General features: G+C 44.3%; 7 protein-coding genes across 7 annotated transcripts; 2 read left to right on the top strand and 5 right to left on the bottom strand.

The window, feature by feature from the left end:
* Positions 1–139: 139 nt before the first annotated feature.
* Positions 140–1,321, top strand: AOL_s00007g186 (uncharacterized protein; the record flags this gene model as incomplete). The annotated part of the gene is made up of 4 exons (XM_011120087.1): positions 140–201; positions 289–530; positions 611–1,128; positions 1,193–1,321. 4 exons carry the CDS (start codon positions 140–142, stop codon positions 1,319–1,321), a joined length of 951 nt encoding a protein of 316 aa, XP_011118389.1.
* Positions 1,322–2,146: 825 nt separating this feature from the next.
* AOL_s00007g185 (uncharacterized protein) lies at positions 2,147–4,329 on the bottom strand (the record flags this gene model as incomplete). The annotated part of the gene is made up of 4 exons (XM_011120086.1): positions 2,147–2,186; positions 2,244–2,377; positions 2,458–2,768; positions 3,657–4,329. The coding sequence occupies 4 exons, from the start codon at positions 4,327–4,329 to the stop codon at positions 2,147–2,149; spliced, it is 1,158 nt and encodes a 385-aa protein (XP_011118388.1).
* A 9,000-nt stretch (positions 4,330–13,329) lies between these two features.
* On the top strand, positions 13,330–15,598 carry AOL_s00007g184 (uncharacterized protein; the record flags this gene model as incomplete). The annotated part of the gene is made up of 2 exons (XM_011120085.1): positions 13,330–13,378; positions 13,452–15,598. The coding sequence occupies 2 exons, from the start codon at positions 13,330–13,332 to the stop codon at positions 15,596–15,598; spliced, it is 2,196 nt and encodes a 731-aa protein (XP_011118387.1).
* Positions 15,599–16,789: 1,191 nt separating this feature from the next.
* AOL_s00007g183 (uncharacterized protein) lies at positions 16,790–17,839 on the bottom strand (the record flags this gene model as incomplete). The annotated part of the gene is made up of 1 exon (XM_011120084.1): positions 16,790–17,839. One exon carries the CDS (start codon positions 17,837–17,839, stop codon positions 16,790–16,792), a length of 1,050 nt encoding a protein of 349 aa, XP_011118386.1.
* A 1,007-nt stretch (positions 17,840–18,846) lies between these two features.
* Positions 18,847–19,869, bottom strand: AOL_s00007g182 (uncharacterized protein; the record flags this gene model as incomplete). Its single annotated transcript, XM_011120083.1, has 1 exon — positions 18,847–19,869. One exon carries the CDS (start codon positions 19,867–19,869, stop codon positions 18,847–18,849), a length of 1,023 nt encoding a protein of 340 aa, XP_011118385.1.
* Positions 19,870–21,167: 1,298 nt separating this feature from the next.
* AOL_s00007g181 (uncharacterized protein) lies at positions 21,168–22,052 on the bottom strand (the record flags this gene model as incomplete). The annotated part of the gene is made up of 1 exon (XM_011120082.1): positions 21,168–22,052. One exon carries the CDS (start codon positions 22,050–22,052, stop codon positions 21,168–21,170), a length of 885 nt encoding a protein of 294 aa, XP_011118384.1.
* Positions 22,053–22,641: 589 nt separating this feature from the next.
* On the bottom strand, positions 22,642–24,605 carry AOL_s00007g180 (uncharacterized protein; the record flags this gene model as incomplete). The annotated part of the gene is made up of 3 exons (XM_011120081.1): positions 22,642–23,442; positions 23,527–24,257; positions 24,500–24,605. The coding sequence occupies 3 exons, from the start codon at positions 24,603–24,605 to the stop codon at positions 22,642–22,644; spliced, it is 1,638 nt and encodes a 545-aa protein (XP_011118383.1).
* Positions 24,606–24,914: the final 309 nt, after the last annotated feature.

Below are 24,914 nucleotides of genomic sequence, written 5' to 3'. Positions count from 1 at the left end.
CTAATATTACGACCGGTGGGGGGACGCTGCTATACAGTAGGTACGTATTACACCAAAGCTCCAGCTACTCCGAGCTATCGTCAGCCAGCCAATCGAGCTTCATCAAACCACCAAACCACTACCAACAAAGTCGGTCGCGATGTTGCTCCTCGAATACCACAATCTTCTAATCCACCAGATCCTCACCGAGAGGTTCAACAGGTACTTTCCATTCTTACTTACCATTCAATTCATTAATTCATGGAATTAGCTAGCTAACTTGTACCTTAAATGGGGTGATCCGAAAAGCCCCACCCCGGCTTCAATCGACCAAGTCATTCCGGACTTTGACGGCGTCATATACCACATTTCTACACCGGATGTGAAGACTAAAATATTGGTTTCTTTATCGATCAAATGTTATAACGACTTGATCCGGTACGGTGCGCAGGAGGTGCTGCAGCGGGAGTATGGCAGTTATATTGTCGAGCCGGAGTCTGGATATGACTTTTCGCTGTTGTTGGATTTGGAGGCCTTACCTGAGGATCAGGGTATATTTCTCTCCTGCAGCAAAGAGTGTCTGAATAGATACTGGGGGAAACACAGGGCTAATAGTTATTGCTCATGGTAGAACAAAAGGACGACCTCATCCGTCGCGTTTCCCTTCTAAAACGCAATGCCATGGCCGCTCCCTTCGAACGCGCTTTCGACACTCATTACACCCTCTCTGCCGAATCCTCAAAGTTTACTTCCGAATCCGCTCCATCCTCGTCTGACACCGAAGTAATGGCAATCCAATATCGTGACGAAGAAGCAATCTACATCAAACCCTCGCACGACCGAGTAACCGTCATCTTCTCCACCGTCTTCCGTGAAGAAACAGACCGTGTCTTTGGAAAAGTGTTTTTGCAAGAATTCGTGGATGCCAGACGTCGAGCTATTCAGAATGCTCCGCAGGTGTTGTACAGAACCGATCCGCCGTTGGAGATTAGAGGGTTGAAAGGAGTGGTTGATACTGGTGCCGGGGATGTGGGATATGTTACCTTTGTGCTGTTTCCCAGACATTTGAAACCTGATAGGAGGGATGAGGTTATCAGTCATATTCAGACCTTTAGGGATTATTTCCATTATCATATTAAAGCTGCTAAGGTGAGATTCTATCTATTTTCCATCTTTTATATTTATAATCATCAGCTAACATTCAGTTATTTAGGCCTATATGCACTCGAGAATGAGGAAGAGAGTTAGTGATTTCCAGAAATACCTGAACAGAGCTAAGCCGGAGAACGCGGATAGGGAGAGGAAGACGGCCAGCGGTCGGTCGTTTAGGGCGCAGAACTAGACGATCGATAGTCCCCTTTTCTTGTAAATTCTACTCTTGTAGACACTACTACCCTACTATTTTCAACCTCTTTTTTTCTCTCAAATGATGATTTGGCATAGCGAGATAAATTTACGAATGGATTTATCATCCAATTACCCTTGGTACGTCTGGTGAAAAATGTTTATTAGGTCTTTATATATAGAGGGGATAGGTGAATATGAGATATGGTTCTAAGAACATGAATAGCGAACGACTGCCGTTCCTACAGCTCTTCAGAACTCATATATACAACGAAGTGAATTATCTAAACAGGACACAGAATTCAAAAAGAAGTCAAGGCTCCCAGGAATCGCACTTAACAAATTCAAGAGCGACTATTCCTGGTACAGCCTGACAAAACAGAAAGTAGGTAACAAAGGCAAAAGTAAGAACAGAAGCAAAACCGCATTTAAAAGAGGGGAAACAAAAGAACAAAAACATGATCAAAGGCAGTTAACTAATTAACGTAGTCTATCGATATAAAATATCCGAATTTGCTGGACTCCATTCCATTTAATTCCCGAACAAGGCTCATACCACAGTTCATACTCGCAAGCTATGCTTTCGCTATACATGTACCATCTTCGCTCCAAAACTAAAGCAATTAGTTAAAATCAGAAAGAAAAAACGGGAATGACAAAGATGGGGTTAAATCAATTTGAAAAAGAAGGGGGTCGCAATGTGAGGAGAGGGGTGATCCAGTCAATGGACCACTATAATCTAGAAAATCGCAAACGCGGGTGTTGTCGGCGTGGAGTATAGACGCGGGCTGGTCTATACCCTTACACCAAGGGTATCATCGGACTAATCGTCGTACAAAACGAATTCGAAAGATCGGAGGTATCTATTCAATTTAATTATTAGTACTTATTTCTCCTATTGGGATATCAATAGAAAATACCTCTCAAGATGTATCGGCAACCTAAATCCATCGATCATACTCGCTTTCTTCAGTGCCTCGACCGCGGTTCTAAAGTACGGTTGCGCCTCAGAACTGACGGTTACGTTTCCCAGGCTCATATTCGCTTCTGCTTGCTATATACCCCCAATAATTCACCAAATATTAGCTTGCCGTACATATGTTTTTCAATTCCATGGCAGAACAGAGAACGTACGAAAACATAAACATCCCCTAATACTCCCCCACGGCCATCCTCCATTGCTTCCACTGCTCGTCCTAGAAATTCTACGGCGGGAAATAAACAGGTACGAGCATCTACGTACACGCCTTCCTGGCGTTTTCGGTCTTGTTCGACTGTATCGCGGTCTTCGTCGGCTGAAGTCCAGTCAGTATTGGTAAAGGGGAAGGAACCCCCCGAGGAAGAGGAATTGGATCCATCCTCGGAGATTTTGCTTAGGTATTCCTGGGACCGCAGGAGCCAGAGTCGTCCAAGGAGCGTTAGGGAGGGCTGGTGGGTTGGGTTTGCTGTTTTTAGGAGATTTTTGTTAGCGTTAATAAAAGCTGAGAGCTACTATAAAAAACCAGCGTCAAATAAAATTGAATATAATGCAAAAAGTGCAGATGGGTAGCTTTTTCGAAGGATACAATTGCGGTTCTCCTTGCTCATATCATGTTAGATGAACAGCGAAGGAAAGAACCTATAAAATTGCAATTATGATGAGTCTCAATTCACATCAAATTCTGCCTTCTGCATCGCACAAGGTATATGGAAACTGCATAGCCGCTTTACCCCGTTATATTATCGCATTGAATCGAATCTTCAGTGACATCGCCGGGTGGCGGATACGAAAATTCAAATGCATTAACTAGCTGCAACTGCAACCTCCCCTATGCCCCTGCATTGATATCCCAGTCTTTTGTACTACGCGCTCTGCCCGATGTTGTAAAATCCAACATTATAATGCGTTGAGGCGCTCTCCTCAGGCCGCAGATTAATTTGTCAAAAGGACAAACAACCTTCGTCATAAAAAATCGGCCAGGCCGGACAGGTTAGTCTCTGAACGCAACCATGACAGGGGCTCATTTTTTTGACAGTCGGTACCACGGTAGATTAAACCTCCCGACCGAGAAACCAAAATGACGAAGTTGAATCACGGGACAAACGGCGCACTGTTTTTTTTAGTCTGTGCGCTTCCAGGCCTTCCCCGAAGCTTCCAAATATAAAGCCTTCCCGGCACATATCGGCGCGACTCGACAGGGATTGGGAAAATGACACACACTCAACACCACTAACAAAAAAAGCCAATATGCATATGCAACGATGAAAGCATGCATGGTAAAAGAACGAAGACGGGAGAAAGGAATAAATAGTATTAATAACAAGAAAAGTAAAAAAAGGAATTTAAGACTCACATTCGATAACCCCACCGAGCCCTCTTTCGACCCATCCTGCCAGTCGTCTTTCCCCACCAGAGTCTGCATCCCAATATGCTACTTCGAGTATTTCTTCGCAAAATCGCACTCTCTCGCCGATGACCACGTAATCCCTATCATCCCCATTATTAAATAAATAACGTACCTCATCCCTCCGCAGAATTTGGTAAATCTGCGGGAGTACAGAACGGTAAGCTGCCATAGATGGAGACTGGGATAGTAAATGTCTTAGGGCGTATATATCCTCGTGGCAGAGGGAGAGCCTGAACAGCGCTGTTGGAGAAAACATTGCGGGTAGTTGAATTAGTGGAGACGGTGTCTCAGGAGAATCTGGGACTTGAGGAAGAATGATTATAATTGGAGACCGGGGACGGTCTTCTAGAGTCCGCGGGGTGGGAGAGGTGTTAGCCGCGTGTTCGACAGGTGTGGTTGGGTAGTCCACAGGAAAAGGTGCTATATCGTCGCCTATTAATGTTTCTAGGTCTGACTGAGATATGTGTGTAGTCGGAAAGTCGGTGGATGGTTCCTCTCCGTTTTCGTGGGAGGATCCTACTTCTGAAGATATAGGGACAACGGACTGAGTTCTACGAAGGATAGAGCAACAGAAGATGGACTTTATTGCTGAAGATATACCGCCTTCTGGCGAGGGCATTTATCTCCTCTCCGGTTTCAATTGCTGGAAATTTATACTCTCTTTAGAGATAGTATCCAGCTCTTTATTCGGCAGAAATGAATCTTCGGGAAGAACTCAAAATGCGCCGAGCGAAACCGAGATATTTGGAATGCTGAAGCCAAGGAAACAAGAACTCCGTAGATGAATCTTTGATAGTAGTATCTTGATGAGTATTCAAATTAGCCGATCCCACGGTGAGACCCGACGACGGGTACTTTAATGTCTTACACTGTCGGAATGTATGTAGAAAATGAGATGAAGTGCCTTTGATCCGACGATCAAGTTTGAGAATTTTGGTATAGGCGAACTGTCGTGCTAGACTAAAGAAATGAGGAACTATTCGGATCGTCCCGTAAGACTATCGGTTGTCCCGTGTTCAAAAGTCCTTCTCGGCCGTGAAATTATAAATCTGCTCAGGATTGGGCATAGATTGGTGGCCAAGTTTTGCTAGACGGAAATCTAGACTTTTAATTGAAAGAAAGTTTCTCCACTGTACAGCTCTTGAAGCTGAAACGAATGGAGATATCGTATGATATATCTATAAAAGATAAATAAAATAAGGAATAAGATCTACACTAGTAGGATTTTGCATAGAAGGTTACTAACCGATTATCGTATAGTCTTGTCCTGATGAAACGGTTTTAGAAGGCAAAAAGAGTGTGAAGTTTATATAAGTTTTCTGGAAGTTTTGAAGAACGATATCAAAAAAATCACGGGGTTTCTGTTGGTTCCGAATTCGAGGGCGTGCTGCTGTAGTAGCTTGCGCGCTTAATCCTATCGGAGACCCTCCCGGGTTAGTTTCGCAAACAAGATTCCCAGATTGTCGGGTGCACGGTCTATGAAACCCCCCCCGCCAGAGCTTGCACAACCTACTTATCGGTTAAAGGGATTTTGTTTTCGTAATCTCACTATGTAGTCCATACAAAAGCTTTGTCAGATCACTTTTTGCCCCCCAACATCATGCAAGAGCTAGGGAGGGTCAACCCCAGTGATGGGTCCGACAGGTATGTAGGGTATGTATGCATCTAGCAAATGGTAGGACTGAGACAACCGCTTCCTGTTGAAGAAGTATGTCCGTATGGTTGGGAAATGTTTGTTGAAGGTACCCACCTAAGACGTACGTCGAAATGGGCCTGGTCTCGCTGGTGAAATTGCGGGAGAGCGGGACGCCGTAGTGGGTGGGGTCTTATCGACTTTAGGGTTGCAGGTTTCCCGAGCACCTGGGTTAGCCTTGACGAATGTTTCTTGAAGTTTCTTTTGGTAGTGTGAAAGTGGTTGGTGATGATGTAGCCTAGCGAGGTGCGGTTGAGGGTGGATTATATGGTCTGATCGAGGCTTGCACTGTGAGGGAGGGTATAAGACTAATGTAATGACTAGGAGTACCAGCCCAATAGAATAACTGTCTTTTCGAGAAAATTAAAACCTACCCCGACGAAAATTTCTAGCGAAGCGGTAAGGATCCCAAGATCTAAGTTTCGAAAGACTGGGGACGAATCAGGCCGGACAGATGGCTCACTTCAAAGAGAACCTTCAGCTAGACTAGTATTTTCCATGCGTTCGTGATTACGAACGGTATCACCCGATTTCGACTCAGAGTACTCCTATACTCCGTCAATGAGTCCTAGCCAATAAAACATTAGAAACGGCTATGAATAGTATAGCATAACTGAACTTATAGATATGTCCAATCGACTATATGTCACAAGTATCCCCAGGTCACGAGGGTTCAAACTCCGAAATAGCAAAACCATTGTGAATACAATGAGGCCTGCGCCGCCTGGAAAGCACCTTGGACAATTAATGACTGTATTTGGTTTAGTGAAACCGTGTGATATGATCCATCCTTCTCCTTCGAGGACTACTGCCGGCCTTCCATGATCGTGCTATCCATGCGCCTGCATGTTACCTGTTTTGTAAACTTGGAAATAGGTAAATATCCTCGAAGAGCTCGGTGAGTGGTTCGTCTGTTGTAGTTTGCATATGCAGGTCTCAGTAGCATGGACCGGGAGATGGGAAGAAGGGGGGGGGTCTAAATGGCTTGTAATGAGGCTATCGCGCTTCGTGCATAGTATATATGTACTGATGTACTTTCAAGTCATGTTGACAAGAGCAAATACAGGTACATGCAACGGGTATATAGACGACTATTAGTCTTGAAACCCCACTCCACTAGCCTGAAATCTTCCCGTGACAGGAGGATCCATAAAGGCGAGCTAGCAAAAATAGTGTCCTAGGATCCTAGTTTCGGTCTTCAAGAATCCAAATTTGGTGGAAACTAAAAAAGGCCTAGGTGTATTTCCAACGGGATCTTTTCTTGTAACTTGCTGACTTTGGACCGGCTCTTTGTGTCATTTGAGTGTCCCCTAATAGAATTATTCCTTCTGCTGCCCGCTTTCTCAAATTGGGGTACATAGCTCCCCTAGCCAATAAGAAAGTGAAGCTAGGATACCCACAGGGAAAGACAGTTATAGCAATAAGAGCCTCGAAAGGAGGCTAAAAAGCTGAACACAGAGACACACACTAAGCCCACCCGTCTTCGGCCGGCACAAAGCGAGAGACGAGTCCAGTGTGGGAACTACAAGGGGGTCTGATATTTGGAAACGTTTGGTAGTACTAACTTAGTTTAGTCTGAGGGGTGGCGAAATGAACTGAAGGAATGTAATATCCAAACTCCAACGATGGATCTATAGGCTCAGGATGTGCATATGCATCAGGGGGGTGTAGGGCACACGGGGTAGCAGAGTGGAACAAGAAGAAAATATATTGATGGGTGTGGAGAGGCTGAAACCAATAGAACCCGTTGGCTGCGCCTGAGGAGTAATGGGCTGCAGAATGCATTGCATGAGGGAAACTTTTATTGCCGGGCTGCTCGATGAGCGATATATGGTCACTTACTGACTAGTGTGGGGGATCTATGGAAACTAAATTTCCCGAAGAAACTTGATTCGAAACTGTGGAACGATTCAGTGGGGTGTCCTCGACGGTTGAACGGATCAACGTCTGATGGTGATATCAACGAACGTTTGCTTTGATCGATGTTGCATACGCACTACCCAGGAGCCTGGCTTGTGGAAATGTTCAAAACATAGATTATTGGGTTTTGCAGGGTCGACAACTGTACAACCTAATCAAACTCGTCTCAGGCTGCCTAATTACCATTATAATATACTACTCCAGTTTTCGACGTCCTTCGGGCCCTTGGAGATATCATCATCCTGATATTACTTCTGACGTCGCCGTTGAGGTGTCCAGCAATTGCAAAGTTACTCGATTATCAAGGCGACGTATACGCCCTACGTTGTTTCTGGGGCCCCGAATTCGAAGCCAAGGCATCATATGTTTCACTCCAGTGACTGACATGATAAGATAGTACCCGCCGGACGACATAAATACCCCATCTAGAACACTAACTGGGGCTACCCGGTCGGAGATACCGATGAGCCTGAGGGTATAAGTGGTCAGGCTTCCTTAGAAGCCGTTGGAAGTGGATTATTAAAAATTCAGGTGACGGATATAGCGTGATTACAAATTGGGGAGGGGGGGAGAATGGATATAAACAAGCTTGTATATAGAACATATACCTCCGCAAGCTAGCTTGGGCCTTAAATTGCCAGTGGCGGTGGGCTTACAGCTTGGAGGCAAAAGAAATCAACCTAGGTCGTCATCAGGATGGTCTGCAGCATAATAACCAGGTGGTAAGCACCGGGAATAGTGGGACTTAAGAAAGTGGGTTGCGTGTTGGAATTTGGTAGGCCGACTGCATACAACTAGCTCAGAATTAGCTTAACAGTTTCACTTTCGTAGTGTCTCGGCGCAGTTAAAAGTCCCGAAACCGTGACCTGCAAATTATAAAACCACTCTGCTCATAAGGCGAACTGGAGATACTTCTTCCTCCCCTTCTCCCCGTCTACCTAAAATACAATCGTCGTTATTCTCTCGTTTCTAGTCTGACTCTTCATGGTTTAACGGGGTACGAAAGGCATGTGTTCTTGGGAGGTAAAGATGGCTATGCAATCCACCCCATGCGTATTCGTCTGCAGCCTGCAAGGTCAGGACATGTAATGTGCATATCTGCAAAATAGCAATGCGATGCAGCGACGCAGGAGGAGGGAGACATCACCAGGTGACCGGTAGCGACCAGGCCGACGTTTTCGAGCTAGCTTGTTCTGCTCATTCCACGGGCGAACAACCAGAGGAGAGGCAAGGGTCAGCTTACATACGCCCCACGCTGGGAACCCCAAATCTAACCATTGATGGCGGACAATCTGCAGCTTGACAAACTCTTGAAACGATTTTCCTTGGATGTTTACTAACAAAATTGTGGCATTGTGCCGCTCTCATATTACAGTAGGATCGCGGATTTGTCACTTCAGTAGTCGCAGAACAGAACCAATCTAAAGAAACATTCTAAAATGGCAAAAACTGTCGTAAGCACTTTAGATTAAGCTTTGAAGAATGAGATGTACCTCATTCGCATCTACCGAAAGGTTAGTCTAGATCCTTTCTACTGCTTACTTAGACCGACAATGACTGAATGTCGATAGCCACCTTTAGGGTCCAAGAATAGGTACCTAGATTCAACGCCACGCCTTGGTATCTCCGTTTAAGCGGAGCGCTGGTATAAGAGGAGAGTCGCTTTACGCAATCGATATCGCTCTTGCCGACGATGTTTCTAAAAAGTTCTGGGGTCCATGAACTTCGTTTTGCGATACCGAGACTGCCGAATGTCGAATCTCGTGACTTTTGCAGCGGACTGGTACGGATCAAGAAAGGAGCAAATGCAAGCCGATGTCCGATGTTCCGTTCGCCGGCTGCCATTCAGTCTTGGCGATAATACCTAGGATAACTTACCGTCGCAAAGACGTCACCAATGTTTTAGTTGTTACGCCCAAAAATGATATTTCTAGAATCCGCGAAATTCCTATAACAAATAGAACAAATAAAGTTAATGTTGACAACAGGCACCGATTAATGCACTAGCTATCGATCGGGCGAAATTTCTTTTGCCACATGAGACTCTTTGGCGTTCGAACGTTCCATGGAGGCTTCGATGCAGGGCTGGGCTACAATTGCCCAACCCTGGGTTCGGTTGGTAGCACAATGCATGCCGGTCGGCAGGACCTCCCCTCTTGTCCCCAAGGCCGATGCGATGAGCTAGGGCTGCGCCAGGCGGATCTTCGCCTGTGGAGAGCTGTACCATCCGACTATACATGGAAGCCTTCGGGCCCAGCTGCAATATGATGCATTCAAATCAATGCTATATGCCTGAACAAAAAAGATATTGTCTGGCTGTCGGAGGGCGCCTCGGTTAGCTTGGGCTCTGGGTGCAGGTTCCAAAGACGTCACATTGTGAGGGCACAAGTAAGTATATTGGATTCCTGGTTACTATCGTGAGAGCGTCAGCGTTATGCTTGAGAGTGTTCGGAATATTCGAAACAACGACGGTGAGAACGGCTGAAGAAGGAGTCCGCCCCGACGGAGAGTTCGTTGGGCCGTATACGTAAGGCTCGGTTGCAGCGGGCAACGGCGAGTGTGTTGCGACGACGTCGACCGCTGGTCCTGGATACCAGACTGGAGATGCAGCCTATGACACAGTTTCCAAGGTGCCGAGGCTTACTGACGACTCCTTTTCTACTAAGCATTTTTCGACTTCACTTTCCCCGACTTCACATTCGTCTTGATTAAATTTAAATACGTTCTATGTCTCATGCTGATGGCGCAAAGCCTCACCGCCTTGGAGCCTCACCACACCAAGGCCACGATTTCTACGGCTGATGACATGACAATCGTCGACAGCCAATCGCATATCATTCTAACTGCCGGGGTGAAGTTCAAAAGCGAGAGCACGGACTGGAACGTTAACTCTGGCATGTGTGACCGCAACATTTTGCAACATGCAACATTAATACATTGTCACATATCTTTTGTTCTAGAAGGTCGCAACGGCATATGGCCTGAACATACCCAGCTATCCACATATAGCAGGTCGGCAGCCCATGTGAAACCCGTCTACAGACGCAGAAAGTATCTTTATCCGTCGATGAAGAGTCGTCGATAGACGGTTTTTTTTTGTTGAGCTGCAGAATTACATTAAAGGCTTGAAGGCGCTCCTGCAGTCGGCCTCGGTTAGGTCCACAGTTGAACGCTTTTAGGCAGCTTGAGCTTGTGGTTTGGCGAGGGCTGAAACATTCGACCAATCTGCCTATTGGGCTGCATGAAAGATGAGATGCCCCATATTCTCAGTCTGATTTCTATTCTCATTCTCACATGGCCCTTCTACACAGACGTCCTCACCGATCGACTAATCCAAGGCTCTTTAGGGGATTACCTAGGGAAATCATACTATTTCTCGTGAATGTTGAAGAGGATCACTGCACCGCCGGATTTAATTAATTTAATTCGGGGACAACCATGTGGACTCGTATACGAGAGTTCTATTAATGCCCCTCGTGATATAGTATAAAGTAAATACTATACATATATAATTTTAGACGGTCAAGTCACAGTTCACGACACCACTAACCGAGTTTGAACAACCGCCATATATCGAAAACATCGACTCCGCTATATATATCTCGGTCATGCTACTAAAAGCTACAGCGTCATGTGGAACGAGATTTTAGGGGTACGTAATCATTTATCGGAGATTGAGTTTGCCGGTGGAACGTTCAACCTATGATTGAATGATTGAACAGTGTCTGCATAATCACACTGATTGCAATTGTAACAGTATCAACGATCGATCAGATTGAATATCACATAATATAATCCTGAAAAGTTCACACTCGTTTCAAATTTGCAAAGGTCGTGTATGATTACAGCATTGGGGGAAACAGTATTAATTACCATTGCAGAATGGTACTTGCAATATCTATGCATCTTGAAACCTGGTCATGTTCCGTTCCAATTGCATATAAAACGAAGATACCGGTCTCCATATATAATCTAAGCTGTCCATGTACCTCTAGCTAGATCTATGTGCTTTCAGTGTATGTGCGTCGATGCATCAAAATTTTAGATGAAATAACATATTATGATATAAACGCTAGAATCCGGGGAACCGACAGGACACGGGGAAATTTTACTCGAAAAATCAGTCACGACCGATGTGTATACCCTCGAAAAAGAAACGTGTGACTCGGCTCAAGAAGCCGATTCTGACGAATTCGAATTCAATTCTCTCAGTGTTTACTGTGGGGTTTCGACGATATGCATCTATCGTAATATTATATTAGGGAACTCGATTGAATGCATGAAATAGGTATTAGATACTAAGGAATAAAGTTATAATGGACCGCCAGGTAATGGACGTTGAGGAGCTACTAAAATATCGAGGAAGTGGAGACCTGCGAGTGGATACGGAAGACATATTGCTACCACTGTGGAGCTAAGCTATGGTATAGCTATAATCATTACCACCACCACGCTCTACCGGTATACCGTCTATAGATGTGCTACGCATACAGTACTAGCTCGCTGGCACAATATTAGGAAAGTTCGAAGAATTATCGGGCCCTTGTCAAGGAAGTTTCAATTGCAATTGCCTGTCCTTGTACCTGTCAATTAGTTAATTAATGTCATGTTAGAGAGGGTGAGAGGTCTTATTTCGGCTCCGGATGAAAGCCCCATCATGGGCCCATGTGAATCCGGCCGGCAAAACGGACCTGAACTTCACCATCAACAATGCAACCAACCAACATCCTTTAAACCAACCATCAACCATCAACCTCGTCTCGACCTTCACAGCCTCCATTCCGACACACGTCTTCCAATTAGGAAACAGAAGACCTTCCTTCTTTCGATAGTTAGTTACAGCTTCACTTTTTAGACAGTCAACTGACCGACTCTGGGTACCTACTTACTTGCTTGCTTGCTTTCTTACTGACTGACTGCACGGAGTAGCATCGACAACCTCAATTGGGGCTGCATAACTCATCTCCATTAGCTTCCCATTCATCTCATTTCATCCTGCATCGGTCTAGCCTAGCCGTGTCCACATTCCTGAACTGTCAAGTGCCTCCTTTGGCGAGACTTGACCTAACCTTCCGTTACAGCAGCGCTAATTGCAAAGCAAGTAAGAACGAGAACAGCCAGAAAACCCCTGCAAGCGGTGGGGGAACCCAAGCAATCGGTTCAGGGACACAGTTGAACCAAGCAGGAACAAACGGGACTTTTAACACCCGCCACTTGCGCTGCCCTGCAACCCTTTTCTGTCCTCGTACATGTACTGTACCTGTCCCCCTTTCGACCCTTTCGCTCGCGACTTTCCCAGTGACAGTCGCTTTAATCGTTGGGACGAAAAACAAAAAGACTTCAATTCCTGAAGTAGGAACACCCTGAATCTCTTCTCCGAATTCCATCGTTTATATTCGGACTGGATTCACCAGGGTCTTCCAATTGGGACTATTTCGGCTTCTTCAAACTGCAGAATTGGGTCATGCGATCGTCATTAGCGGCTGCTGTCCCCTGCGCCCTGCTCTTCTAGCAAGCATCAAGAAACCGTCTACAACGAGCAAACACTTGAACTGTGCATTGCATTCCCCACAAAACCAAAGCCTCATGACCTAACGACAACAGTATTTTTCACCTTCCGATACTTGTCTACTTACTATCCTTCCATTCCATTCTTTTTCATACTCTTCGCTTCCATTGTACAACCTTTTATCCCGCATCCGAGACGATTTACGATAGTTTTCTTTCAACTAGCAGCACCAGCGACTACAACAGTAACAGCTCTCATAATTTGTCCTTTTCGAAACAGTATCTATAACATACAAATAAACCTCTCGAGCTTCAAGATACCTTCTCAGTCCACGCACGTTCCAGCATTCAAATCGCAGCTTAATTTACGGCCGACCGGGAATCCCGAAACCAACGACAAACGACAACGCGCAGCCACCGATCATCCATCGCAAAATCGAGAAGAGGCTAGGACAAGGATTCTATTTCGTGCGAGCCACGAATAATCCTCTGTAGAACATGGAAGCACTCGTGTTCCGTGATACGCCATTGGCACAGTATCTTGAAGGTAGCTTCCCCAACAATTTCCCTAGATTTTTGCGAAAGTGTGGTGGTTGACAAACACATTTGGGGTAATGTAGGTGAAGGAGAACCTGGGGATTGGAGCATCGATCCATCAGACAACAATGACGCCAGCAGTAGTAGGAACTCGCCCAATTTACAACCATTAAACTTCGCTCCATCATCTCTTCTCGTTCCGAAAACTAGAAAGAAGGCTCTCCGTCCACTACAGATTCAGAATCCAGGATGGTATCAAAACGCAAACTTGAAGCAGGTCATGTCGGGAGGCCTCAAATCTCGGCTAGCCGCCGGGGAAAACCTCCAATTCGTTGAGCGTTTTCGTTACATTCTCGTTGCCTCCCAGCTCCTAAATGAACAAGCATCAGTCGCAAATTACGATGGCCGAGATATTTCTTCCCTTCCGACGCCATCAACCGCCGTTCCGCCTGCCGACAATAATCCATTCACCGTAATTACTTGGTTTGGTTCGCCGGGGCCCCGGTTTTACGCCTATACTGCCGCTAGCATCATCATTCTCTCCATCTTGATATCATACCTGTCTCGTGGCGGATCCGAACGGAAGCTGGCCTTTGGGAAATCAAGGGCAGCGATTTCCTTGATGCTCTCTATGGTTTTAGCGCTATTGGTGTTTGCTCATCTTCGAAGGAAGAAACTCCGCCACTTGCGTACAGATGCCATTTCCGCCGCCGAGCAATTTGTTGAAAATTGCCAGATGTTCGATGTCGTTGTCGGAAACGCGATAACATTGATTCAGGAAATTGAGCTGGTATCTCGAGGTTACAGGCTCTCTCAGCCATTGCCGCCAATTACACGGCTAGAAAGAGCAGATAACTCTCGGAAATGCGCACGCTTGCGCCGGACTATTGCGGAGAGCTTCAAACTTACCATCTCTCCGACTTGCCGGGCTATCGAAGCCATATCTGCCTTCCCCAAAGTCTCAGACTTAGAGAAATTTTATGATGTCTATGACATTCACATCAACGACTTGCATGATGCTAGTTTTGGTATCGACGAGTCCGAGTTCGAGGATATGGAGAGCTTGAAATCGCTGAAGGCGCTGTTCCAGAGGCTTTACACTATCCGCAAGATATTCGTATGTCATTTACTTGCTTTGGAGGCTAACGGTGGACATAGAGATCACACACAGTGGCACGCTGTGGGAACTCAATTGTACACCATTAGCCGTCTCATGGGAGATTTAGCGCAGGAGGCTCGCAGCATCTTAACCGAAGAAACCGATTTTAAAATACCATCTACACCTATCGTTGGAACGACACCTGCCCATGCTACGGGTAGCGGCATTTCAGCGGTTAATAGAGAGCGGTTGAGGCAGCAACTAAGAAAATTCAATGGGTTGTCGACAACAGTGAGAGGCTTGCAGGCAAAGATGCATTTGTTGAGGGAGGGGACGGACAAGGCATTGCAGAGCACATCGCAGGAGCCACTAGCCGAAGGTTTCGGACCCGAACTATTGAGTCAATATGATGAGATCGGTGTTGATTTGAGAGGGCTGCTTGCGGAGTGGGAAAGCGGACGAGCCAGTCTGGCGAACGCATTGGATAAGTTGAAGGATAATGGATGTGGTGGTATCAGTCCTGCGAGCAGCAGGCCCGTTAGCATGATTTTCTCGCAGCCGATGGCGAGCCCTGGAATGAGCCAGGCCGGAACGCTGGTTGGTGCAAGCCCAAGAACCAGTGGAAGCTGGGACGATGCGGAGAGGGATGCAATTCTCAGAAAGAGGATATCTGTCGGCTCCGATTTTCTGAGAGCTTCGATCGCCGCGGGCGCAAGCGATGAGGAAGAGATCTTTGAAGGAATGTCGGACCCGACAAAAGGTCGTGAAAGAAGTAAGCTGACGAGAGAAGAGAGGATTGCGAAGATGAAGGAAGATAGACAAAAAGCTATGGAAGCGAGGAGACAAACCGAGGCGAATATCAGTTTGGTGAGGGAATTGAGAGATGTTCTGGAGAGTCGAGTAGGGGCACTGCCGTCAGCGAAGCGGAGAAGCTTACCAGCTGCAAGAAGCAGGTTAAGTTTGGAGTTGATAAAAGTCGCAGAAGCGAATAGGAGTGCGAATGGACAGGATGGGAGGCTGAGCGCCCCGATTACACCTGCAACAATTGCTCCTGTGGCTGTTGCGTTCCCCCCTGCACCAGCATTCGAAGATGAAAGGACGATAATCTCACCAGTACAGGAAGTCGAGTAGCACCGCCACTCAACTCCTAAAACCACCGACAGCGACGACATTAATGACGATACGAATATTTACCAAAAACAGCAAAATATAAATAAACTCAAAAAAAAAACAATCGATAATGATACCCGTTTTTTTGCTTTTATCGTTTTTCGCCTTTCCTTTGTCTAACACTGCAAATAAAAAAACAGCTTTCAAATTTCAATACCCTCCCGGCGGCCAACGAACCAAAAAGCTTTGCTTCCACCAACAAAACTAGAATCTCCAGTCCCTAGGGCAGAGAGACTGTACAATACCTTGCTTAACACCGTTAACCTGTACAACAAACTATCGACAGATAACTATCAACAGGTAGCTATCGACGGAGGATGGAAGCGCTGCAAGAAGCATCTTCTAGTACTTTTACTTTTTTTTCCTTTCTATTTTCTTAATCTATAATGGGCTTCGGAAGGGGGGGTATTCTTTACTGGAGGACTTTAACTTTAACTTTAACTTAACTTTCTGTGTATTACTATTTTTTCAAAAATCCTTTCTATCCTTTTTTCTTGCTATTTGAACTTTGGAAGCAGGATCGAGCAACTGTGGGATCGAAGCAAGTTGTTTTTTTTTGTTTGGGGCTTTATTTCCTTTTATGATGGTGACGGTCTTGTTAATAAATAATCACGAAGAGTATCATATACATTATCATGACGTTAGAAACTTCATTTCGATTACATTTCATACTAGTACATACACCTCCGAAGAAGAAGAGGGTCTATTCAGGTTATATAAAAGGCCTCGAAAGGGGTCTTTGTAGAAGTAGGGTATATTGAAAGAAACACTGCAAGCAATTCCAACTAAGCTATAGAGATAGATAAATACCAGGCGCGGATGATTTATAAGACGTAATATCCCCCCCTCGCAAGGAAGTTCTTAAATCGACGAGGGGGATATATCGTATCTCGAACGGTAGGTTGCACAATTGTGCATTCTTAAGAAGCCAGGGTCCTGCGGAATACTTTTATACCCTCTTTCAGCCGGTCGAGCAGCCATGCTGTAGCGAAGCAAATGAATGTCCCAGTACATTGGATTGTCACTAATATGACACCTGCTCCCCAAATCACTTCCTCGACGATGATAATTACGATATCGTATATACCTGTTGGGCCTAAGTCATTCAACAAAAAAAAAGAGAGGAAAAAAAGAATAATATCGTTAGTTATTTTATCTACACAAAACCTTTCGGAACCCAACAGATACAATATGAAAAATACAAAAGAAATAACTAAGCACAATATCATCAACAGAAGACTCACCTCCAAATTTTTCAGGATGCCATAGATACCATCTATACATATATTCTATTTCCGTCGGTGTTTCTATGGGACTGGATGGTATACTAGGTGATATATTCCCCACAGCTAACTCGATATGAATAATCTCAAATAGTCCCTTGTTGAATGTATAAAACTCTGTTAATACTTTTGTTAAAGCGTTTATTACATCGGCACCTGTAATCGCATTACCACCGGATGAATCTGTGATTTTGTACCAATATTTGAATTCGATTGTATTCCCGAATTTATGAAAATCATCGGGTCTGGAAAATCTTCGTAGCCATGCTACCCATTCTGAACAACCCCAGCCGGAGAAGTGGAGGTATGTATTTATTGTCTTAGGAGGCAGGGGTTGTATTATTAAAACGTCTGATGCGAGGTATTTTGTAGATTGAAGGTTTGTTTTTTGGGGAGTAAATCTCAGTGCTTTTCTTAATTTTTGAAAGGTAAGTTTTGAGGGTTTAATTATTTTTTGGGAGTTTTTTATTTTTTTGAGTTCTTTGAGTCCTAGTGAATTTCCATGATAGTATTTTATTTGTTCGATTTCTGAGAGTTCGTATTTTAGAGATTGGAGGAATGGGATGTTTAGGTCGCCTTCTGATCTTGGTGCTGCTGTTGCTGCTCCTCTTGGTACTGCTTCTCTTGCTGCTGCTGCCCCCCCCGTGGGATTGGTCGGGGAGGCTTTTCGATTACGAAAAGCTAGAGCGCTGAGGGTTGGTGAGGAATCTATTGTTCCCGCCCATATTGAAGATGTGGAACGAAGGATGTTGGCAGTTTTACAACGTGCTGGGGTGTCTAGTTCGGGTGATGTTAAGATGAAAAAGAGGATTTGTTCGAGGAGTTCGGGGATGTTGAGGACTTGAGTTATAGCTGAGGATGGTGATATGATGGCTTGTGGTGTTGTTTTTGTTGGAGATTTTGGAAGGAGTTTGATCATTTTGGATTGCATTTGATTTGATCGTAGTTTTGGGACGATGGAAGTTAAAGAGGCCAACTACATGATATATTTATCTTCGATAAAGAGATTGAAAAGAGAGAAAGAAGAGAAGAGAGAGAGGAAGGAAAAGAAGGAAATTGCGAGTTTGGCAGTTTCGCGCGCCTAGACTTGAGGCTTTGAGGTTCGAATTTGCACAAAGGGTTGGTTCCGGTTGGAGATCGGGAAGGCTGACTAAGGGGCTGAACCGCTGTTTGCCCTTGCAACCAGACCAAATTTATGTACATACAACTTAACATACGCATGGTTTCGAGGCTCGAAATGTTTTAAACGATGCCTGGTAAGGGTAGTTCCGGCTTGCAAGGCAGGGTAGGAATTGACTAAATTAGTTAATTAAGCTACCATGTAACGCTACCTACCTGCGGAGTTTGCTTTGTGTAACTATGTAGGTACTTATGACCTTACGTGTATACATATGCACTTAGACACGGCCCAGGCCAGAACAGGTTATTATATTGATATGATACGACATATAAGGCATTCTTGAGCTCCAGATGATGTCACTTTCTACCGTTGGTTTGTCTATATGTGTACATGTATTCTCTCTTTTGTAGTTGATAAAAAACAATCAACTGAGACAAATACTTTACCGCAATTTTTTACAAGCTGCGTGCCGTAGTATCTAGGTACTTATATAGTACCTGGATCGAGGGTACGACTTTTATAGAAGATATTGCGGTTTGGGTAATACGTTAATACGCCTCTCTCTTTCTTAACTCTCTCTTCCGGAGACCCTCGGTATATTCAATATTAATATAATATATATATCGGGGAAAAGGAACATCATGAAGAAGCGGGTTCCAAAGAGCTGGTATTTTGAACTGGCGAAGATTGTACATCAAATATTTAAACCTTTTAGAAAGCTAACTGTCAATATCTATTCGTCAGGGGAGTCACCATGACATACATATCCAATCGAGACGAGTATAAACTCCTTTAATATTAATATTTCAACCAGAACTCCTCCGTTGAGACGAGATATCAGCCCTCGAAAAGACTCCACTTATCCTCTTTAAAATCCCCAACCCAATCGATCCCGCCCCCCCTTCCTCCGACTTTACAACCACACTAGCTGACTTTCTCACAGTCGGGGTCTTCTCATACCAAGCCGTTTTCCAAATCCGTCTCGTATAAACAGTACTAAGATACTGCTTACCATTCGACGGTATAGAATTCCCCACCGAAAAATCAATAGCAATATTTCTGAACTCCCCGCCGAACGAGAAGAATTTACCAATAACCAATATCAAACTACTTATCAAATCCTCCGCTCTCACACCACCACCACCACCACCACCACCGCTGTTGCCGTCGTTTTCGTGTTGACGGTTTAATACCGTATGATGATAAGAGTATTCACCACCCGAGGCGACTCTACTATAATCTATCGATCTAACAAAGCCTCCGTAGTCCTTTAACCAAGAACTATCCGCCACACCCGAGAATCTGATATATACCGCTTGAACAGCAGGTTGAGAAATAAATATATTAGGAAAAGCAAACCCCCCAGACGGAGGAGTAATTTTATCCCTAAACTCCAAAAAGTTTGCAGATGTATCAACCCCGTCATAATTCCTAATCTGCTTCACCTTCCCTATTTTGATACAAAGCGAAGCGATAAACGGTTCGCAGAGATTAAAACTTTCGGTCGTGATCGATTGTGAATATGTTGACGGGTATCGATATACTATCCTTCCCAATGATGGGGAGTAGTCGATCACCAGACTCCAGGTTTTGCAGACTTTTCGGAGTTGGTTTAGACGTTTCCAGCCGGCGGCCCAGAAGGGGTTATTGGAAAGGGGACGGCTTCCGCTGAGTGTGTGCAGGTCGTGGAGGAGGATTTCTTCGAGGAGTTCGGGGAGGTTTATGACTTGGTAGGCTGCTGTGGATGTTGGTGGGGTTGGGGTATCTTGGCTGGATTGGATGGATTTGTTATCGTCTTCTTCCGGGGTGGGAGTGTCCTTGATATTCATTTTTGAGTCTGATTTATATATATAGCTTGTGATAAGGGCTGTTGGGGTGTAATTGAGTGAATAGATATGTGTCGGGGGAGACGACCATCCGGCGGTAGGATCTAGAACAGTTGGACCGTGGTACGTCGAGAGGTTATAATTTAATATAATAGTATGTATTGACAATGTTTTCAAATTCCGAGTAATTGAACAAGTACTTAATTTAGAGCGGGTTCTAAAAGATGTGTACAGATGCATACGACATCTAAGCTAAGGTGGAGTTTAATTTAACGTTAACTGTTACTCGATCCAGGTACGTACGCAAAAGGATGTCGTACTCGTGTTGCATTTTGGTTGCGATTTTGGCCAGCCTTGCCAGTTGGCCTTGCCGGCCGGACATTGCATTGTTCGTCTTGTACTGTGTGTAGTCGACGACGGATGCTTGGTGTACTATTGCTTTTACATGTATACAGTCTATTTTATTTTATTTATTTATGTTAGCAGCGAAAATATTATTATATACTAAAAGTATGAACTTCGAACTCTCACTTGAAATAATTCGTATATACGCTCTGAAGAATTAGTGCCGGTCTGACCCGCTATGGAATAATAGAATTGGATTGGGTTCAGTACAGTTCCGCAATAGTTATCTCATATTAGTCTGGATGCATATGATTTGATATCTTGACAATTGAATATGCACTAATGCAAAGATTGTATAATAACCCTTTTAAACCACCTGGGTAAATTGGTAATTATCAGAAAGAACTTCTATGTTATCTATATAGAAGCTAGCTCGAGTGTCGAAATCAAATTAAAAGAAGCACGCTGACCGATATATACCCCCAATACTCCACAAAACCATAATCATAAATATAATATAATCCAAAGCTTTAAACACTACTCCTTTATCCGGAATCATTCCCTCGTATTCCCTCCTGTCCGATGGGCCGGTTTTCAGTTCCTTAACCTATCTCTAACCCATCGATAGCACCGTTTGGGAAAACGAAAGGGAGCCATAACAATATACCAATATTCCACAGCATATACAGAGAGTATATAGACTATTTCACCCATGATATTGGTAAGCCTCCTTATAATCTCTTTTATAGCACTTTTGGTAGGCGAAATTTTTTGGTTTATCGCACGGTACCAAGGTTGATCCTCAACTATAACAGACAGCAAGTCAAACGTTAATATCTTCCTATTTCTTCCATTAATTGTAAAAACCATTGGTTGGCCAAAATATATTGTGTTCGAGGAAGGGAGTAAGGGATAACTGAGGGAGGGGGTGAGGAGAACAATACGGGAAATATATCCTAACTTTTCCAAGGCTTCGACTCCCAAAGCGTCCTAATCTGCCACCCAGGAATCGACTGCGGCCGTTCCTTCAACAATACCGGATTCCCAATCCAAACTTCAATCTTTTGAATCGAAAAACTAGCATCCTTCCCTTCCCCTTTCCCAGAAAGCTCATAAAACGAACCAACCGCCTTCCCAACCGCATCTACCAAATCAGTCCCCCTGACCCCTTCTTCACTCTCAACATGATAATCATATTCAAAGTTAGTAAAAAGGTTGAAAACATAATCCGTCGGTTTTGCAAATTTCCTAAGAGCTTCTAACCAATCAAAATCCGCCGATCCGCTGAATCTTAGGTAGATGGATTCTACGGTGGGTCCTGTGACGAAGATGTTCGAGGCTAGACATCGGGGGACTTTTCTTTTCATTCGAAAACCTTTGATTATGGGACTGTGGGTCATGGTGATAGAATGTAAAACCTTTTGGAATTCGGATTGGCCGATGGGTTTGGAATGGGAATATGCGATTTCTGTTACGGCTGCTAGTTCGTATTCTAGAGCTGTGCAGTATGGTCTACAGAATATGGCTAGACTGAATCTGGGTGGTGGCGATGGTGTTGTTAGTGTTGTCTTTTGTGAAGGTGATGCTGATGTTGATGATGAAGATGTGTTGAGGGGGTCGCGAAAGGCGAAACAGCGAAGAGTCGGATTATGGTCGATAGTTGATTGCCAGACTTTGGCGACGCGACGGAGTTGGTTTACTCGTCGGCAACGGTCATCGTAGACGTAGTGTAAATGTAGAGACCAGATTACTATAGATTCGAGGATTTCGGGGATTTGAAGGGCGTTTTGGGAGGCTTTTGGGGTATCGACATCTGCTGGTTTTGTGGTCGCTGACCGCATTTTTTATTTTTAATAATTTTGACCCTTACAAATTGATCTGAATAGTGTTTATTCAATCTAAAGAGATGGGGAATATATATATATATATAATCGCGAATAGTGTAAAATGAGAATCCTACTTTTAGGATCGATCTTAAGCAGCTTTGGGGGGTTTTTAATTAATTTCGCGGCGAATTGGTTACGTGCACATGTGAGGCCAGTCTCGTAACACAGTTTAGTTACGAGATTGACGTGAGGCTGAACGAATTAATTGTTCATGTTCCGAATGCACTTCTGTCAACCGACCAATACCCGTCGGGCCTGTCCTGTCTTCATGTAAGGTACCTACATTAGGTACTTTTTGTCTTGGTGTTTGCCCTAGAAAGCAGGAGCGATAGCTATAAATCTCTTAGCTTGGATGCATGCTGGCATCCTATCATACAAGTATATTGACTACCCTATGAAAATAATCTAAAAAGACATATACAATTGCAATTTGAGCCCATGAAAAACGTTAAAACTTCTAGAAGGATCCGAAACGCCCTTAAACTCCATCCGGTGCAGTGTGGTGATATATATAAGTATATATATATCGATAGTTAGTCAAAACCTATCTCTTGATCTTTGGCTCCAGCCATCTCAAGAACCTCACACTCTGCAAATCCACCCCTCTCCAGAATATATCCGCCCAACAAACCGTCGTCGGAAATGTGATAAATATAAACCCTCCCACTACAACCGCCGCATAAAGTTCATTATGCCCTGAAACCATATCCCATACTTTCTTTTGCACATTATAACGCCACAACCCAACCAACTTCAACCCATTCACTACCACCCAATATCCTATGCTATGTTGTGTCTGAGCGTGCATGATATATATCGCAAACGAGATTTTTCCAAAATATTGAGAGATTTTGTTGCACAGTACCACCTTTTGTACGCGGGGTAGGTAAAGTAATGCCCAGACTAGTAACATGGAACCGATGGTTTGCCAGAACTCATGGGTTGAATCGGCTCGTTTGCCACCGGCTCGTGGGTATTTGGCCGGTGTTAGAGGGACGAGGAATTGGAACCCCGTTGTATATTCCGAACTTGGTAGTTTACGTGGATAGCTGAGGAAGAAGAGACCGGTGATAGCCATAATTGTGTGAAAAGTAGTTTTGAATATTGAGGTTCTGGATTGTCTTTCCTGGGGCTTGTTGGTGGGTATGTCGCTGTTTAGTTCTGCGAGGAAGTATCCGAAGACGAAGAGTGCTAGGCCCCAGCCTCCGTAGTAGAGAAGGACGATGGTGGCTAGTGGGATGATGATGTAGACTCGTAGCCATCGTTTTAAAGTGCAGGTTCCTGCGACGAAGATGAAAAGCTGGATCGAACTCCTGAATTCGATGGGGATGGTCCATAAGTGTCCCTAGATAAGTAGGTTCCATTTTTGTCAGCTTCAGTACTAACTGTGATAACTTAAAGGCCCGGGGCATATAATTATGTCACTTACATCTGTAGAGTATTTCCTATCGCGGATATTAAACAGAGTAAGGTCGAATGCGAATATGTAAAAGTCCTTGGCAGCATACATCAACTGTTGGAAGATATTGTCCTTCGTCGGCGGTCGTCGCTCCAAAGGTCCAGCAATCCACTTCGGTTTCGGCCCAGAAGGAATCGCCTCCATCATCCCCGCAGATATCATAACCGCACAAAGCACAAATCCAGCGGCACAAGGAATGTATAGTCGTAAATACCGCTTCCAAACCGACGAGGAGAGGTTATTCATAAGTCCATGTCCATCGATAGTACCCGTTGCCCTCGTGATCTTAACAGCTTTAACCGTCAATACGAAACCAGATATTATAAAAAATACCTTCACCATAGGTGGACCATGGTGTATAAGTTTCAAGAAGGGTAACTGAGCCCAGTTAACGTGATTGATACCATCATATGGGTGTTCCAGTTGGTTGAAGTATTCGTAGAAATAGTGATGGACGACAACACAGGCACAGGCGAGACCTCGTAGGCCGTCTAGCCATGCTGTCGGAGCGAGTTTTTCACTGCCACCACTACGGCTTCCGGTGGTAGTTGTGAAATAGGAAGATATAAAACTGGGGAGGAGGAAAAGAGTGAGCTTTGCGATGAAATGTCTCAGACGGGGGAGAATGCCGAATTTTCGTTTTGTTGAGGATGTTGAGCTGGTGAGGTAGTCGAAAAAGCCGGGCGAATCTTCGCTGAAGTCTTTGTTCGCTCATTACATGTCAGCATTGTCACAACAATTTATATTTATATTTTTTAATATTTTTTAAGCAAATTTAATAGGGGAAATCGAAATCTTCTATGATCGATATCAGGAGTCGACTTTTGTGAATGAAAGGATTGAGGATTGAGAGGGTAAATTTGAAGATGCATGTTGAGTGTAACATAGAACGACTAACTATCATCGGATAAGTTTGGAATGAAGCAAGATTGATGATACGAACCTTTGTCATTGAGTAAATTCTCCTCAGATAGGCTTCGCTCTCCACTTTCAACATCCGAAATCGATATCTTTGGTTCCTCAGACTCCGAAGCCAGAAAGCTTGTCATCTTTAGTCCCGCGAAAGAACGGTCGAGTCGTTGCTAGTGTGTATGTTGAAACTACTTGGTACGTAGTATACTACTTAAGTCGTGCGCGTGTGAGGAAGCATCTATAAAGTTTAAAAAAGCTGATGAATGAAATGAATTGAATGAAATGAACAGAAAACTTCAAAACTAGGAGAATCTAGGAAAAAGAAGAAAATATATGACAAGAAAGCAAATGCCGGGGAAGATTAATATGACAAAGAAATAAACAATGAGAACAATACAATCCCTGTCTTTGTGGAGACCTCCTCCTCGTCTTCGAATCGTCCTTCT

Source organism: Orbilia oligospora (assembly GCF_000225545.1).
Source record: "Orbilia oligospora ATCC 24927 unplaced genomic scaffold scaffold00007, whole genome shotgun sequence".
Classification (NCBI taxonomy): Eukaryota; Fungi; Ascomycota; class Orbiliomycetes; order Orbiliales; family Orbiliaceae; genus Orbilia; species Orbilia oligospora.
The sequence above is the reverse complement of the archived record's forward strand: the minus strand, read 5'-3'. Positions and strand labels throughout refer to the sequence as shown.